This window comes from Aspergillus tubingensis, assembly GCF_013340325.1.
Source record: "Aspergillus tubingensis WU-2223L DNA, scaffold_9, whole genome shotgun sequence".
NCBI classification, from domain to species: Eukaryota; Fungi; Ascomycota; class Eurotiomycetes; order Eurotiales; family Aspergillaceae; genus Aspergillus; species Aspergillus tubingensis.
In genome coordinates, this window is record NW_023336283.1 from 380,567 (window position 1) to 396,937 (window position 16,371).

Here is a 16,371-nt window from a genome sequence, read left to right on the forward strand (position 1 = left end):
AACGGGCACACAAGAGGTTATAACACCTGGTCAATGGCCCCAAGCCGATCATATATGGCAAAAGGTTCATTGTAGAGGGTGGGGCAAGAGGAAGGTGAGATGGCAATAGTATGAGGCCGGATTAGCGTAGAGGTATGGGGGGCGGGGGGTATTGGGGGGAAGGGGAAACACCCCCCCCACATACATGAACCCCCAAGAGGAGAGCTTCACCTGCACCCGTAACTCCTCATTGCTTACCGCTCGTGCTCCGGTGGTAGCGGGGATTATGAGGGGAGGTCTAGTGGCACAGAACGCATACTTTGGCGTAAAACGCACTCTACACAGAGATCTAGGAGGACAAACTTCCCGCTTCGGCCAGCATACCTGGTGTCTGACCACTTCTTGGCGCCTAAGACCTTCGAGGGTCAAGATGCCATTCCGGTCTCTTGTTCCGAATATATCAGAGTGTCAGCGATGATATGGAGGACTTTACAATATTTCTGAACGTTCCATTGGCCCACTTCTTCAAGTTGAAAGGCCACGTTCATGAAGGACCGCCGGGCTGCCCCGTACGGATTGCGATACTCGGCGCCATGGAAGCTGACAGGCCCGCCGTTCTGGATAAAGTTCACAGCCGCTGAAGAATTGGGATGGGCGGCCGAGGCATCTTCCGGAAGATCGGCCGCGTACAACCCTATCGAGCCAACTTGGGTCCAGTCAACATGGTCGAAGAGGTCAAAGGATGCGCTCTTACTCCCACTCCAGTCGAACGCAGTGAGTTGATAGAATCCCATTACGAGGGCCGCGTGAAACAGCGCCAATTCTGTGTGCAGCATGAGCCCATCCGAGCGACGATGACGCGTGATGAGCACGAATATTTGGGCCGCGTGCAGGCACGCCCGGCGCGCGGCGGACGATCGTGCCCACAGTCGCAGTTTGGCCAAAGCGACCTTGGCCATATCCGGCCCGTTACGCCCGGCAGCGTCCTCTATTGTGGCAAGATCAGTGGTGAGCGAGATGCCCAGGTAGTGCCAGAGAATGAACAAGTTGGTGTTGCCGGTCTCGAGTTCCGTCCGGCAGCTGTCGAAGGCCTGCACTAGGGCGGCGGCCAGCGCGCTAGGCGTGCCATTATTAGAGAAGCCATTTAGCAGCCCGGGTTTGGGAGAATAGGTTTCCAAGAACCACGGCGCCGGTTTCTGCATTTGATGGCTGAAGCTCCAGATCCACAGCCAAATCACGGTCAAGACGACCTCGAGGCCAAATCCCTTCATCCCCGCGGGCACTGGAATTTGCGGATCAAGAGGTGCGGCTAGTGGCTGATGCAACCAGGTGTCGGGGCCGATCTGGTTCTGCCACTTCTGCGCGGAGGCCAGCATGAACAGCTCGTCCTGGCGTACGAGAGGGATGAGGATAGATCCCGGCGCGAGAATAGGAGCGACCCCCAACACCTGAGCCGAGTAGGCATCGGTCAAGATCAATGAGGCGGCCAGGCTGGGTCCCGGTTAGCCAGGGGGATTCGATTCGGAGACAGGAAGAGGAATGGTTTACCGTTGCGCCGACTGAATCCGGGCCCATGCTTTCCATCGCGCATCCTCCGCGTCCGCAGCCGGGAGAAGGGACTCATTCAGGCTGCGCGCGGAAAACAGACCCCTGTCCCGCGCTAACTGCCAATCCCCAATCATGCATCGTGTTAGTCGGTTTGCCCTCATAGTGGTGACGCACAGAGGACGGGGAACGGACTCACCGATAAAGTTTCCTCATAGAGTGCCTGGCGCAGCTCTTCGTATGCCAACTCCTGAGCATGCTGGTCAGTAGCTCGGCCCATCCACTTGACCACGGACGCACGTACCGGTGTAAAGGCGGCAATTGAGAGCAATAGACATGCTGCTCCTAGGGTGGTCAACAGCTCAGGACCCGGGCAATGGCGGAGCCGCGGCGACGTCAACTCGGCTCGACAGTGTTCGATGGCGCCCTGGGACCCTCGGAAGGGAAGTACATTAGCCTTGTCCGAGGACTTGCATATGGGGACCCCTTACTGGAATATGGGTCGCGATCAGACCGCGCGCCGTGGCCTTGTTGAGGAGGACCAAGCCTACGAGGCACATGGGAAAAAGAAAGATACTTGGAGTGAGCGAGGCGTTGAAGGTTCCAGGATGAACAAAGGGCAAGTGGACCTGAAAGTGTGAAAAGTAGAGGTCAAGACACAGATCAAGGATGTCTGTCGGGGGGAGTTCGCCATTCCACGGGCCACAGCTGGACGCACTGCTGGATCCACCATCCCCGCGATCCGGACTGGAAATCGCGCCGTAGCCGCGAGTATCCTCCACCAGGCGATCCCGGCACGCATCAGTTAGACCCCAGAAGGAATCTGCCGGACCCGGCGGGGTCTTCAGCGCCGGGCTTGAGAGAATATTGTCTTCCGGATGTCGAACGATCTCATCCCAGGAGAAACAGGCCGGGATGATGGACCCAGTTCGACGGCGCCTCGGCCAGAGGCGTCGGACTTGCTCGAACTGTTCATTCGAGATGCCGTTTTTGGAGCAGAGATGATGGAATGGGGGGAGGCCGGGATTGATATCGGCCATGCCCGGGCTCCCCACGAGAATGGACTGGAAGTCTATCTCCTCCGACAAATGGTGGTTCACCACGTTGGGGTCGGCTGCTTGAGCTGGCGCCGAGGCCGCCAGTGAGGGGTCAATCATCGGGTCAAAAGTCCCAGGCATGGGAGTTGGCATCGAGGTGATCGTTGAACCGGAGATCGCCCGGGCACTGTTTGGTTGCAGGTCGGGGCACTCGTCGAGGTACCGCTGCAGGCCTTCCAGGCAGGAAGCGTCCATCCCAGTGGAGCCATCCAAATGGGGCAGCTCCCAGTCATGAACCATGGCATCCGGAACCGGACTGGGCGGGGAAACCGGCGGAGTGGGTGAGGGGAACGCCGCCAGCCGGGCGCTCGGGGAATCCGCTCGGGAACTCGGAAAACCCGCTCGGGAGCTCTGCGTCCCGGAACGCACTCTCGTGCCATTGCCCTCGATGAGCTTCCGCGCACGCCCTGCTCCGTCCACCATCTCCACCTCCGGATGGTGATGACGAATATGGCGGTTCAACACGTCGCTGATGGGCGAGTTCTAATTAGCGGCAGAGCAGCCATAGATGTAACCGACGGACTACAAGAAGCGACGCATACCTTCTGGCATAAGCTCGTCCGCATGAAGCACAGCCAAACGGTTTCTCTCCCGTGTCTATCGAATCCCAACACTCAGTCAGTGATGAGGGAATGGTAGGAATGGTGGGAAAGTCCTCCCAACTCACGACATCGTTGATGACGTCGTAAATGCTCAATCTTGGAAAAGACACGATGGCATTTCGCGCACTTTCGAGCCGCAATATCGTGCTGTTTCATGACTGATTTGCCGATCAATCAATCCAATGGTCGTGTTGTGCTGGTAGGTGGAAAGTAGGAAGAATGTGACAGAAGGTGACGGTGGGAAGAGGAATGAATGCAAACGCTCTGAAAAAAGGAGGCAGCGGTTGGCTTGACCCCACAATTGGCCAGCTAAACTAAGGGCGCCACAGTGCGGGGAACCAGTCAATATCCGTAACCAAGACACAGATGAAGAAATAAGCAGTAAAGTTAGAATTGCTGATCGATCAGCAGCTGTAGGCCATCCGTGTTCCGTACATGGACATAGGCATTTATACACGCATAACCGGGCAGCCGGTGCAGCCTTTAGGGAGTCGTGTACTGGCCAGTACTGGACGGTATTAGATAGTAACTAGGTACCGTACTGTACAGGATCTACCGAATTGCCGAATGGCATTGCACTAATTAATCGCTGGCTCAGGTTATGGAACGCGGCGTCTTGCCGATCATGCCAAAACCGGGTGGAAGCGGTGTCGGCAAGTGTGATGCCTCATCCTCAACATTCCCCAACTTGGTAGTCAGTTCGTCCGTCCTGCAGGAGGCATGGGGTCAAAGTTCAGCTGGACAGGCAAAACCTACCACCAATTCAAGATGACAACCGATCCGTTGAGGGTGAAGTATCCATCGTACCAATCGTCGTCGCTCGTGGCATGCATCATGCCGAATTTGTTCACAGGCCGCCAGCGCAGAGCTTCCTTGATAATGGCACGGACGTAGGGCAGGTTAGGCTCGTCCTCCCAGCCGGGGAGTCGGTCCCGGCCGACCACCTGGTCGAGTTCCTGCTGGGCGCGCTGCACGACCGCCGGATTAAGGGCCATCGCTAGGAGCCAGTTGTTCAGCGTGGTCGCAGTCGTCTCACTGCCTGCTTCGACTAATCCGCCGCAAGTGTAGGCCGCCGCGAGGTTGTCGATCCCCGCTCGGGATCCTTCGGGTAGAAGCTTTTGCAGAAACAGTCCGCGGCGGTGCCTTGGCAAACCACCTCCGGACCTGTTCAGGCACCTGCTCCGAGTCGGCCAGATCCAGCATATTGCCGATAAACGGCAGACCTCGTGGACCGAGGTCAGCTTCGACGCCGCGAGTCCGTGAGCCTGGTGTGTACAAGGTAGAGATAGACCGAGCAGACGCCTACGAGGAAGACCAGCGCGAGCACTGTGCCACGTGGGAGGGGTCTCTCCCCGAAGGAGGAAGAAAGCGGAAAATGGCTGACGGCAGGCATCCTCCTGTAGCCAAGAATTCGGCAAGATATGAGATATGTAGGTAACCGCCGGGTTGCATAGAATCTAGACCTTGAATATTGCGACCCGGCACTAGTAAATCGCAGTGAATATTTGTTCAGGCAATGAGGCACGGTAGCTTGGAAGCATGAAAAAATGTAGATGTCAATCCTTATACCCCATAATTTGGGCCTGGGAGCTATACTTACTCATTGAGTTATACTTACCCATTCTCTCCTCTTCGATGTTCCATCTTTCCCCCACACCCGGGTCAACCCCATGTCCCCACCATGATTCACCCCACCTGTCCTGCGCAAAGCTAGATAAGTGGCATAGAGGGGTTGTTCCGCAGTCTGTCCCTCAATCTCAAGCCCGCATCCCTCTCGCAGTTTTTGAAATCACTAGGACGTACAGCCCCGGAGAGACTAGAAATGCCGTCCGTCATCAAGTATTCGCATCCTTCGCTGGGGGTTGTACAAGGGTTAGCATCTGCCTCCACCCATCAGTTTCAAGGCGTACCCTATGCGACGCTGGCGAATGGATGGGCAGCCCCGTCGGTGGTAGAAGGAGATCCAAGTGGCTCGATTGATGCTACAACGCCTGGGTAAGAGTTTCCCATAATTTTTCCAGTGACTGGTGACCAGCTTTGTCCAATCTGACTGACTACTCGCAAGACCAACAGCTCCCTCCCCGCCGATGGGGGTGGAGATGGAGTTTGCTCACCTGCAGCAGCGACTCCCCACCCCCAACCTCCATCAATCGGCGACCCAATGTCTTAACTTGAACATCACCGCGCCTGCTGATCACTCCCGCGAATCCCGTCTGCCCGTCATCGTCTTTCTGCATGGTGGAGGGTACGCGATTGGCGCCAATTCCTGGCCGCAGTACGACTTTCAACGGCTGGTTGAATTGTCGGTCCGGATTGGCCAACCCGTCATTGGGGTCAATGTCAAGTAAGCCGCCTGAATAGCCAGCACGGAATTGTCTTCACAACATGGCCGCTGACAGAAAGTGTCCAAGCTATCGATTGGGAGCGTGCGGGTTTCTGACCTCGGAAGAGCTGATAACACGTGGCTATCCCTCTAACAGGGGCCTTTTGGATCAACGAGCGGCTTTGCTATGGATCCAGAAGTACATCGCAGGTTTTGGCGGAGCGCCGGAGAGCGTTACGCTGGTCGGCCAGAGCGCAGGTGGAGGTCCGTTTGCTCCTTTCCTCCTTTTTCCTTCTTCCTCCTACCCGACCAGTCCTATACGTCCATCCAGGTTCGAACCCACCCAGCTCATACATGAATGTGCACAGTTTCTGCCACCCACCATCTCCAATCAGAATTGCCTCTATTCAAGCGCATGGTGAGCATGGGCGGCACGAATCTCCTCATGAGGCCCCTTCCCGACCCAGTGACCGAGCTGACCTATCGCGGGTATGTGGATCGACTGGGACTGGGCTCACTTTCCGCCGCGGAGCGGGTTCAGGCCCTGGTGGCGTTGGACGATGAGAAGATTGTCGCTGCTTTCTCCCCGGCGGATGCCTTCCTGCCAGCGAGCGGGGGCGAGCTGGGACTGATAGACCACACCTATGCAGAGATCTACGAGGGCGATGCTGGTCCCCTTGTGCTTCCCGGACGCAGATGGTGCGAAAAGATCATGATCGGGGACTGTCAACTGGATGTAAGTGCTCCGTCCTCGGGTCTGGGGTGGTGAGGGTGTGTGTCCCCTGTTAACTCAGCACCAGGGCAGTATCATGTCCGCAATGCTTCCCTACGATCCGGCCACTGTTGCTTCTACATTCCGCAAGTCATTCGAACGTTCCCTCGGGTCAGCGGAAAAAGCTCAACTGGTAATGACGGAGTATGGCATCCGCGAGGAGTCGGATGGACAAGAGGCCTATGACCGGATATTGACATTTGTCACTGACCTCTGCTTCTTCCTACCTATTCTACACTACGGAAACTGCTGGTCTGGCCAGGCCTATCTGTACAATTTCAACGAGCCCAACCCCTGGGACGGACGCTGGAGTGGCCGCTCCAACCACATCCTCGATGTGGCCTTTCTGTTTCAAAACTACAACGAGCGGCTGTCCGAGCCCCAGCAGGCCGTGGCTATCCAGTTTGCAGAGGATCTCATCACCTTCGCTCATGGTGGGGACCCGTGGAAGCCATTCAAATGGGAGACCAAGGATCTGCATGTTCGGGTTTACGGAGGGCGCGCGGCGGAGACCGCGGGCAAAGTTCAGACCGTGCTGGCTCCCGAGCCTCGGACTGAGCGCAGCACCTCAATTTTGACCCTTACGGCGACGATTCCCGCCGACGACTTGTCGCGAGCTTGGGGTGTGTTTTTGTCTGGGCATTAGGATGCGTTGACTAGCGGGCTGAGATTACCGGAATCGGTACTCCGCCATGTAGATTGTTCGTTGCCAGTCGCGTAGCTACGGCATAGCAAGAATTGACTCTATAATACGTGCATTTCAAACTCTAAGCTTGCGGAAGACAATATGCTCTATCTTGACTCGACCGGTAAAATTGTGTACCATATTCAGCATTGCAGGGGTTGTCAGGTATACGGACAGAGTAATCACCGGCAGAATGTCGCTTCCAGTGTCCGAGCTAGACATACATACCCATGCCATTCCCGGGTACTGCTGTCTCTCAAAAGGTACCCCGAACCTCACCTGCGGTGTCTCAGGGTGTCTCGAGGCGCACCACAGTTTAAAGGGCGTATACGAAGTTCGAAAGCTTCACTTTCTGGGGTCTCAAAATAGAGATGATTGTAAGGTTGACTACTAGAGTCTATCACCTCAGGTCCTCAAAACCTTTTAGCTACATAATGCATCATGGTGGGTAGATAATGGTGTAGGCGGTCGCGGGCTGCTGCGCGAACATAGCCCTCCTTAGAATCATTACTATATTCTGAAGCCCGACATTTCGACAGGGTAATATTAACAGTTCAATTGTTTTTCTTTTATATCATTCTTTCTCTTTCCATCTTAGAAGAATAAAAAAATTTAATTACGCTCTCCTGGTTACACCATCTTTTTGTTCTTGTTCTTGCTGCCCAGTTCCAGCCCCCACATAGCCATAACATAGTATGTGGGGTGCTGAAGCTTCCTTTTCGTAGCGCCGCTCGAGCGAACAAGGCATGGCCTCAGCTGTGCTGAGACGCGTGTGAGAATTATCTAGAAGATGCAATGCTTAATCTTCCAGCAGGCCATGCACATCGCGCTAGAGGCCGGATCCTCTCTTGACTTTTGTCCCCTTGTCTTCCGCCCCCTACTTTTCCATATATCTTTAACCCCATACGGTGTTATCTTGCTTCTATCGTTTGACACCTAGCCCACAATTGAGCTCGCGTTGACCTTACCATGGGCGACGATTGTGCGATGACGACGACGAGGAGGAGACAGCATGTCTGCAACATCTGCAAGAAACGGTTCCTTCGCCGCGAGCATTGCGTGCGCCATCGACGCGGTCGTCAGTACTCCACACGCCCGTTATTCCCTAGTGAATTCCTCCAGTGCCCCGCTGAACACTTTTTCTTTTATCCAGATACCCGCGAACAGCCGTTCCAATGCCGATACTGCGTGAGAAAGTACAGTCGCACGTGAGCTCCTTCGACCCAATCACCCTTCCCCCGGCTCACTTTCCCTTGACAACTGGGAATAGAGGAAGTGGTCTGTTTAGGACAAAACTGAAGGGACGGGATTGAACTAGAGACGTCCTTATACGGCACGAAAAGACTGCTCATGGGGACAAATACCGCGCCCGACCCTCCATTTGGGAGGTCAGCACCGCAGCATCGCCCACAAGTACCCACGTAGCACATCAATTCGAGCCCGCGGCCCCAGACAGCCCCGACGTGACCCACTGGCGCAGATCCACGGACCCCATCCAGCACGCGCTCACCGTCCAGGATTTCACCACCCTCCATGCCGAGGCACTTTCGGCGAGCTATCTTATTCCGCTCTCTTCGATGCAGACGCAGACTCTATTACCGGCCTGTGGACAGGAGGAACTGCCGTATGCGACGCCCGCAGCCACGGAGTTCACTGCGTGGTCGTCGCCCCGGGTGGAAGATGCGAATTGGCTTGGGATGGAGGTTGAGGTGCGCAAATTTCACGACCTGGGCTGGAAGGAGAGTCCGAGCCTGATGCCCTGCGTTAGGCGTAACACGAGACTCGAGGGTGATGAAATGGCGGAGCATGAGGTGGAGGACGGCCGTGACGATAGCAACGAGCTGCTGGGCTCGTTGGGTCCCATCTTCGACCCGCTCTGGCACCCTCTTATCACGCGCCGGGCAGCGGTCACGGGATATATGCTTGATCGACATCATGATGTTCTGCATCGCGCAGGCCTTCTGAATACATGACTCTTGAGCGGGTCGCGACTGGTGGGAAATGCGAGGCGCAATGTAGTTATTTTTGCATAAGATCCAAGATTTGAACTGTGGGACATTTCATATCTCAATCCTTTCACCTGCCCATCTGTGGTAAACTTCCCGTATAAGTGCCTCGGATACGACCAAAGAATGGCTCTTTGGGCTACATATCACGGCCATGTGTATGATGTAAAGCCACACTCCACAGTGCTCCCAACAAAAGCCCACAGCGCTTGGCCACTTGTAGCAGCGCCCCCAATTCCAAGCGGAGGAGAACGCCTTCGCCTCACTCCTTCCCCCAGACCCTAACTGTGTGGAATCTCGGGACCGTTTCCCCCTCGTCTCTGTAGAGGTGGGGTGCCGGTGACGGGAGCTTAACCCCACCCGCTGGAGCATCAAGAGGGTGACTTATATCCAGTAACATGATCCCAGGTCCTGCACAACCGGCAATACAGGTAGTCAATCCAACAAAAAAAGATTCATCTATCAGCTGTTGAAAGATGACCGCAGACACCACAGAGAACATCGCCTTTATTGGTAACATCCCTTCCTTAACCCGCCTGCATCAGATTGCTTAGGGTTGCCCGTCGTCGTGGCCGCTGCTAACCGCGGTGAGTCTTCAGGCCTGGGTGCCATGGGATACGCCATGGCCCAAAATGTGCGCAAGAGCATGCCATCAACAGGGCGGATGTACATCTTTGACGTCTTTTGCAGCACATGTGAGCGGTTCCAGACCGAGATGGAGGGGATCGGCGCGGTGGTGGTGGTTGACTCTGCTCGAGAAGCCGTGGAGCAGGCGCCGACAACCATCTCCATCGTTCCCAACGCCGCCGACGTTCGACATCTTTACCCCGACGAGGAAAACCGGTTGATTGCGGCCAGACAGATTCCCGAGCGTTTGGTTTCGGAGTGTAGTAATATTTCTGCTCGAGCCATCCGCGTATTATAAAAGCAGTCTAGCCGAGTTTATTATGATTGCTTCGCGGGGTATAGTGCGGGGGACCGACGTTCGGAGATCCACCACATCACCTCCCTGCAACAACCCCCATATAATAAGTTCTGCAGAACCTCGTATGGATTGACGACTGGATACTTAAGCCACCGTCTCACTAGTTTCCATCTTCTCTTTTATTTCCTTGATGTATAATTCTACACATATCACAACAACGAAAACAACCACACCGCAGGAGCAGTATGTCCGACTTCGACCGGGAGCTCCCCGAGACAGCCGCTTTCGTTGACGTGAAGCTCCTAAACGGCGGCAGTATGACAGCACATTATCACAAGCTCCATGCCGGTGAGCCAGCTGTGGAGTTCAGAATGTACAACTGGGCTTTCTACATATACCATCCGGGCCAGCAGAGACATATCATCTGGGACCTCGGGTTCTCGTCGGTGCGTCGCTCGGAATATGGGGTGGGTATGAGGACTGTTTACTCACTAATAGAGGCACATCCAGAACCCTGACGACTATCCGCCCGCAGTCGCAGAGGGCCCCTTCGTCGAAGCCCAGTTCCAGGCGCCCAGCGAGTCAATCTCAGATCAAATTCAACGTCGTAGCGGAGTGTCACCGGATCAGATTGATACCATCATTTTTAGGTGCGGAGGGACTTCCATTGCGAAGCATCGGCAGCAGCCCTGGACTAACTGATCCATCTTCTCACAGTCACGCTCACTTCGACCACTGCCGTCCCATCAGCCGCACGTTCCGCAACGCAGTCGCCTGGTTCGGACCGGGGACGCGCGAGTTCTGCACGCCGGGACACTTGGCCGACCCGACCTCCTTCTGGGACGGCCGATTTTTCGACCCGGAGGACCGCGCGACCGAGAGGTGGCAAACCTTTCTGGGCCCTTGGATGCCCTTCGGACCTTTTCCCCATGCAATGGACTTCCTAGGCGATGGTAGCCTGTGGATCATCCAGGCCCCGGGCCACATGCCCGGGAACCTGTGCGCATGCGCCCGGCTGGCGTCTGGAGACTGGATCCTGCTGGGATCAGATTGCTGTCACTCACGGTATGATCCTTTTTCTTGCCTTCTACCAACAGCGAAGGTGCGAGTGCATGGGGGAAAGAGAAAGCACGAAAAAAAAAAAAGACGAAAAATGAAAAATTGTGCTCACTGTTACGTTTGGAACTCTATCTAGGGCTCTCCTGGACGGGGTCAAAGACTTCGCCCGCTTCCCGCTCCCCGGAGGCACCCATTTCTGCTTGCACACCGACCTCGACGCGGCGCGGGACACGGTAGCCCGTGTGCGGTATCTGGAGACGCACCGAGGGGTGCATGTTGCGCTGGCGCACGACACCTCCTTCATCGAGGATGGGCAGGACAAGGTGCTATTGTCGTTGCTTGACGAGGAGGGTCTGGACGGCTGGAATGCTGCCATTCGCAAACAGAGGCCTATCTAGTCCCCAATGTTCTTCTATTCTTGATGGAAATGCCCCAAATGATGACTTGAAAGGAAGAAGAGTAAACCACTCGGGAATGATGTGCAGAGGTGACGAAAGAAGAAACAAATAACAGGAATAAGCTCTCTACACCCTTTATGAAAATGCGGAGGGGGGGGCCGATATATGTTTAGCGTCCCAGGTGAATGGAAACAACAACCCCACCCCACCGTATTTTCCTTGGGGAGAAGCCTTGAAACCAACAGATGAGGCCAGCTGGGGAAACTCACACTGCATGGGATACAGCCCTAATTCATTTAGGGATGCAAGTACCTCTATGCTGGTGAATATCTAGTAGCGATACCACATTCGACCCAAGAGACTTATAATATCACTCAACACGAATTTATGTACATACACAATATACAGTTAACATTCCACACTCAATCTACCACCATCCCTTCCGCATTCACCTTGACCGAACCCAGCATATAGCCCTCCTCCTTAGCATGCTGCCACTCCCTGCGGATCAACCCCACTACCTTATCACTCCTCGGGACGAATCGCAACTCACTGGGCTTGGGAAGAGTGTTCATCCCCTCCTCGTAGGCGGCGTCGGACACATCAACAGATCCGATCTTCCCGTCGTCGGTAAGCGGGGGGAGGATCTCAAAGGCCCATACCAGGCACGCGATGGTGATGAACAGGCTGTTCTCGGCCAAGTGCATGCCGGGGCAAATGCGGCGACCTGCGCCAAAGTCGAAATGATCGCGGGCGTACGGGTCAGCGTGAGCGGCGTATGCCCCCGCCTTGAGGGGGTGGTGGAGATACCGGTCCGGCACGAAGTCGTCTGGGTTCTCGTACCGCGCCGGATCGAAGTGTAGCGCGTATTGATTTATAGCAACCGTGGTGTTGGCGGGAATAAACCAATCTTTATACACAACGTCCGCGGAGGTGTAGTGGGGAGAGCCGAGGCTGTGAATAGAGGGGACGGGTCAGTATGCAAAAGACATCAGGGTGCTTGGGGTGTTTTTTTACTTGGTGACCGGGCGGATTCGCAGAACTTCCTTCACGCAAGCACGGATGTAGGGCAGCTCCGCCTCATCGCTAAAGCTAGGGAGGCGGTCCTCACCCACCACACGGCGGAGTTCCGCGAAGGCCTTCGCCTGGGCTTCCGGGTAGGCCGCCAAGTACTTGACACAGGAGTTGAGTGCGGAGGAGGTCGTCTCGGAACCTGCCTCGATCATTGCTGCAGAGTAAAACCATTAGTCCACCCGTCGGCAAGGGACTGAGAAATGCATGATCAGAACATACTTCCGGCAACAAAGCTGGCTTGCAGCTCGCTGATACCCATTTTTTCATAGTCAGTGTTGATGAACTGCTTCACAAAACAATCCGGAGCTTGGTTCTTCTCCATCTGCGTCCGGAGACGGTTCCAGTATTTCATCCAGATGACCGCCTGTCGGTTGAAGGACCGGAGAGCGGCCTTTCTCCACCACTGCATCCACTGGGGGAGGTATGCCAGCACCTGGAAGGTCTCGGCTAGGTATTTTCCGGGCGTGGCAAATTCGCTGAACTCCTGCATCAACCCGTAAATCTCGCGGATGTCTTCACATTCCTGAAGGAATGGTGCAGGAGTCAGCGCGGACCTCGACCGGAGGGAGGGAAGCAAACAAAACACTTACCCATACTGGGACGCGGCGTCCGTAGGTCGATGTCATCACCACTGGTTTCGAGAGAATTAGCACCGGACGACCGGGGATTTCGACGGCGCAACAGGAACTGCCCACGTACCCGAGGTCGTATACCGTCGAATATGCATGTAGAAGTTCTTCTGATTGTCGTTGTCCGTCAGAATATCCCACAGCAGCTGCTTGGCCTCAAACTCCTGCGACGGAATGAATTCGTTGGATGCTTTCGGGGTCAGAAGTTTGTGCACGATGGCACGAAGCCGCCGCCACTCTGCCGAATAGGGCATAAGGAGGAACCTGAAGACTCGCGTACACCCTGGTTAGTGGGTTGCATGGCGTTTCTTGGACAAGATGCGTCTTTCTCCCCTTACTCACCTCATCCCGCCGGAGAGCAAATCAGATACCACGGGGCTCGGTGCGCGTGAGGAAGTGTGCTGGGACTGCTTGTCGAAAATCTCTTTCACCGCCGAGGGACTATTTGCGTAGATCCAAACCTGGCGCCCGAAGCGCACCTGGAACAGTTCGCCGTACTCAACGGCCCATTTGCGGAGTTGTTGTTGGGGATATGCTCCCATGGCAGTGACATTCCCAGCAACAGGCACCTCCCGGGGCCCTTGGGGCAGTTTCCGTGCCCTTCTGACTCGCAGGACCAGGAACACTGCAGTGACCGCGAGAATCGCGACAGTAATAAGAGCCATTGGTGCCAGACGAGGGAATCGGACAGTTAATTGAGTGGTGTACAGGAGTGGCTTTTTGACGGCTGTGCGGCACTGAAACTTGTCAACATGGCGGGCTAGGGCTATTTGAAATGCAGTAAAGGAGTGAGGCAGACGGAGGGAGACTGGGGAAACCCAAGCTTTTTCACCCCACATGAATAGTCCACTCTTATACCAAGCCCGAGTGTTACTCAGAACACTACACTGACACTCACAGCAATCTAAATTCACCGAGGTCGAATGCCCTTTAAACGCGCGGAATTGATAATGGGGGCCCCATCGTCTCAACCCAACCACGAAGCCCGCCGTTGTTCACGTGAACTTGGAGACCGGGAGAGCACCCAGCTGCCTTCCACCCCCTCAGAGGGACCAGATCTACGTCGTCGTTCACCCTATTGACAGGGGTCAGATCACTCTGCCCGAAAGTTACTTTCTCTCCTTCAGTGATCCCATCGCGCGGGTCACAATTCCCTCTCTGAGCTTCCTGATCGCTCACCCCAGGGCTGTCCTGCCCCGATACCTGCTCTTCGACCTGAGCCTACGCAGCCAGCTTGAGCGCTATCTCCCCAAGCAGCAGGCGCACTTAACCAATCTTGTTCCTTACCGGCTGGGTCTGGGGGTTGCGCAGCATCTGCGCGACGGGGCTTGGATGTCGACACCGTCATTCTCAGCCACGTCCACTACGACCACCACGGAGACCCCGGGGATTTTCCGCAAAGTCGTTTCGTTGTTGGAGCCGGCTCATTATCCCTGACTCCATCGCGTATTGGAAGACACGAGTGCCTTATACTGGGCTTTTGACGCAGAGCTCTTCCGTACTGTGGAGAGCAGCGGCGGCATTATACACAAGCTTCTGGATGCTGAGGCTGCTGCCCCATAAATGCCACTGGAGCCTTTTCCCGCGGCGCTGGAGCTCTTGGGGGACGGGTCTGTCTATATAATAGATGCCCTGGGCTATCTGCAGGGCTATCTTAACCTGCTCTGCCGGCTGGGACCGCAGCAATAAATTTATCTTGGTGGGGATAACTGCCACAATATACAGCTACTTCACGGAGAGCACAGGATAGCGACCTAGGAGGATAAGCAAGGCATTTACCACTGTATCCACCTGGATTGGGCACGAGTTGAAGATACCCTACAGAAGATCCAGCGTTTGAAGAAGGCCAGCGCGCGAGAGGGGACCGAGTTAGAGGACGTCATGGCGCACGACGTCCAGTGGTGGAAGAACTTGCGATATACATGCAGTTTCCCGTCCACTGCGATATACATGCTGAAATACGACTTTACACCTTGCTTACTTACCTGGAAATTAGCAGAACCAACATGAGTACTTTTACAGCAGAACTCTACACTGAATGCCTCTCAAGGTTACACTAATTGCCTTAAAGGCCACAATCGGCCTGATTTAGGGTTGCTTGTGCGGACCCTGATGTACCCCATGCGGACCACAAACGTTTCAGTTCAATACCCTTGATACCCATCCCAGTGCCGAAAATTACCTTTGGCAGGGATAGCTGCTCATGAGGGTTCACCGACAAGCCTGCTTTTGCGAAGGACATCTATCTAGATTGTAGTATGGTAAGTATTCACCTATGCGGGGTGAATGCCAAGAAGGCTTCCCGAACTTATGTGGGGTGCATACCAAGAATCCCTCACCCTCTAGAGCTATGCGCGGGATTGCAAAAATGACTCTTCCAATACGTGATTGTAGTAAGCGGAGTTGAATTATCGTAGTCACCGGCAACCGGCGAAAGAGCACCCTATCTGTCACATTTGAGGCTTTGTATAGTACATACATCGGCCGGCTAGGATCTCGGTCACTATGTATGCCAGATGATGAATTCGAACAATGCAGAGAGATCCTAGCAATGTATACTTCGCTCCGGATCATACACTGGTGCAGAGTAGCAGGAGTAGTAGGGCTTTTAGGATATAGTATTAAAACAAGCAAGAACGTTAGTTTCAAAATAGAAAAGTGAAAATATGAAAATCTTACAACAGAAGTGATTATATATCTAATTCTTATTTAAATAATCACTGTATATATTTTTAATAAAGTCCTGTTTATTTAAATCTTTGGGGCTACTGCCTATTCTTGTATAATCTTGGATAATATATAAAATTAGTCTTGTAGTTCTGGTGTATCAGCATGTTGCTGCTTAAGTTACTACCCCTAAACTGTCTGCCCCCAGCAGTTCTAAAGAGATTTACCCACATGTGACGCATCTCTGGGCAGATGTCTTAGGGGTGACGACTGAAGAACTTGACGTGCAGGATAATCAAGTAGGTCCGACGGAAGGAACCAGAGGAAACCAAGCTTATACGCGTACCCGAGACAGTTGGCTCAGACTCTAACCTATTGCCAAATCGCGTGGCTGGGAGACAGGGGCCTCTTCTTTGGAAAGGGACATGGCAATGTGGCTTAACTCTCTCGAGTAGTACGGCGGAGCGGGCCGGAAGTTCTGTTCTACCTGCTCCCTAATCGTATGTGATGGACTACGAACGTTATTAGTCAAGATAGTGTAGATGTATCAAAATACAATGATCCCTTCGGACTTTGATGTAGAAACAGACCTGACATAACAAACATACAG

At 54.4% G+C, this 16,371-nt stretch overlaps 7 protein-coding genes across 7 annotated transcripts; 4 read left to right on the plus strand and 3 right to left on the minus strand.

Moving 5' to 3' along the window:
• Positions 1-404: 404 nt before the first annotated feature.
• Positions 405-3,379, minus strand: AtWU_08217 (C2H2 type zinc finger domain protein; the record flags this gene model as incomplete). Its single annotated transcript, XM_035503325.1, has 7 exons — positions 405-1,470; positions 1,528-1,643; positions 1,724-1,774; positions 1,829-1,951; positions 2,016-3,090; positions 3,164-3,218; positions 3,289-3,379. The coding sequence occupies 7 exons, from the start codon at positions 3,377-3,379 to the stop codon at positions 405-407; spliced, it is 2,577 nt and encodes an 858-aa protein (XP_035359218.1).
• A 438-nt stretch (positions 3,380-3,817) lies between these two features.
• Positions 3,818-4,426, minus strand: AtWU_08218 (cytochrome P450; the record flags this gene model as incomplete). Its single annotated transcript, XM_035503326.1, has 3 exons — positions 3,818-3,932; positions 3,980-4,338; positions 4,388-4,426. The coding sequence occupies 3 exons, from the start codon at positions 4,424-4,426 to the stop codon at positions 3,818-3,820; spliced, it is 513 nt and encodes a 170-aa protein (XP_035359219.1).
• A 619-nt stretch (positions 4,427-5,045) lies between these two features.
• On the plus strand, positions 5,046-6,964 carry AtWU_08219 (putative carboxylesterase; the record flags this gene model as incomplete). Its single annotated transcript, XM_035503327.1, has 5 exons — positions 5,046-5,218; positions 5,289-5,567; positions 5,635-5,810; positions 5,915-6,282; positions 6,347-6,964. The coding sequence occupies 5 exons, from the start codon at positions 5,046-5,048 to the stop codon at positions 6,962-6,964; spliced, it is 1,614 nt and encodes a 537-aa protein (XP_035359220.1).
• A 1,008-nt stretch (positions 6,965-7,972) lies between these two features.
• Positions 7,973-8,976, plus strand: AtWU_08220 (uncharacterized protein; the record flags this gene model as incomplete). The annotated part of the gene is made up of 2 exons (XM_035503328.1): positions 7,973-8,211; positions 8,322-8,976. 2 exons carry the CDS (start codon positions 7,973-7,975, stop codon positions 8,974-8,976), a joined length of 894 nt encoding a protein of 297 aa, XP_035359221.1.
• Positions 8,977-9,485: 509 nt separating this feature from the next.
• On the plus strand, positions 9,486-9,934 carry AtWU_08221 (putative 3-hydroxyisobutyrate dehydrogenase; the record flags this gene model as incomplete). The annotated part of the gene is made up of 2 exons (XM_035503329.1): positions 9,486-9,522; positions 9,609-9,934. The coding sequence occupies 2 exons, from the start codon at positions 9,486-9,488 to the stop codon at positions 9,932-9,934; spliced, it is 363 nt and encodes a 120-aa protein (XP_035359222.1).
• A 245-nt stretch (positions 9,935-10,179) lies between these two features.
• Positions 10,180-11,391, plus strand: AtWU_08222 (MBL fold metallo-hydrolase; the record flags this gene model as incomplete). Its single annotated transcript, XM_035503330.1, has 4 exons — positions 10,180-10,380; positions 10,445-10,584; positions 10,652-10,999; positions 11,130-11,391. The coding sequence occupies 4 exons, from the start codon at positions 10,180-10,182 to the stop codon at positions 11,389-11,391; spliced, it is 951 nt and encodes a 316-aa protein (XP_035359223.1).
• A 422-nt stretch (positions 11,392-11,813) lies between these two features.
• AtWU_08223 (cytochrome P450) lies at positions 11,814-13,759 on the minus strand (the record flags this gene model as incomplete). The annotated part of the gene is made up of 6 exons (XM_035503331.1): positions 11,814-12,345; positions 12,409-12,619; positions 12,685-12,988; positions 13,056-13,096; positions 13,165-13,358; positions 13,437-13,759. The coding sequence occupies 6 exons, from the start codon at positions 13,757-13,759 to the stop codon at positions 11,814-11,816; spliced, it is 1,605 nt and encodes a 534-aa protein (XP_035359224.1).
• Between the last annotated feature and the right edge of the window lie 2,612 nt (positions 13,760-16,371).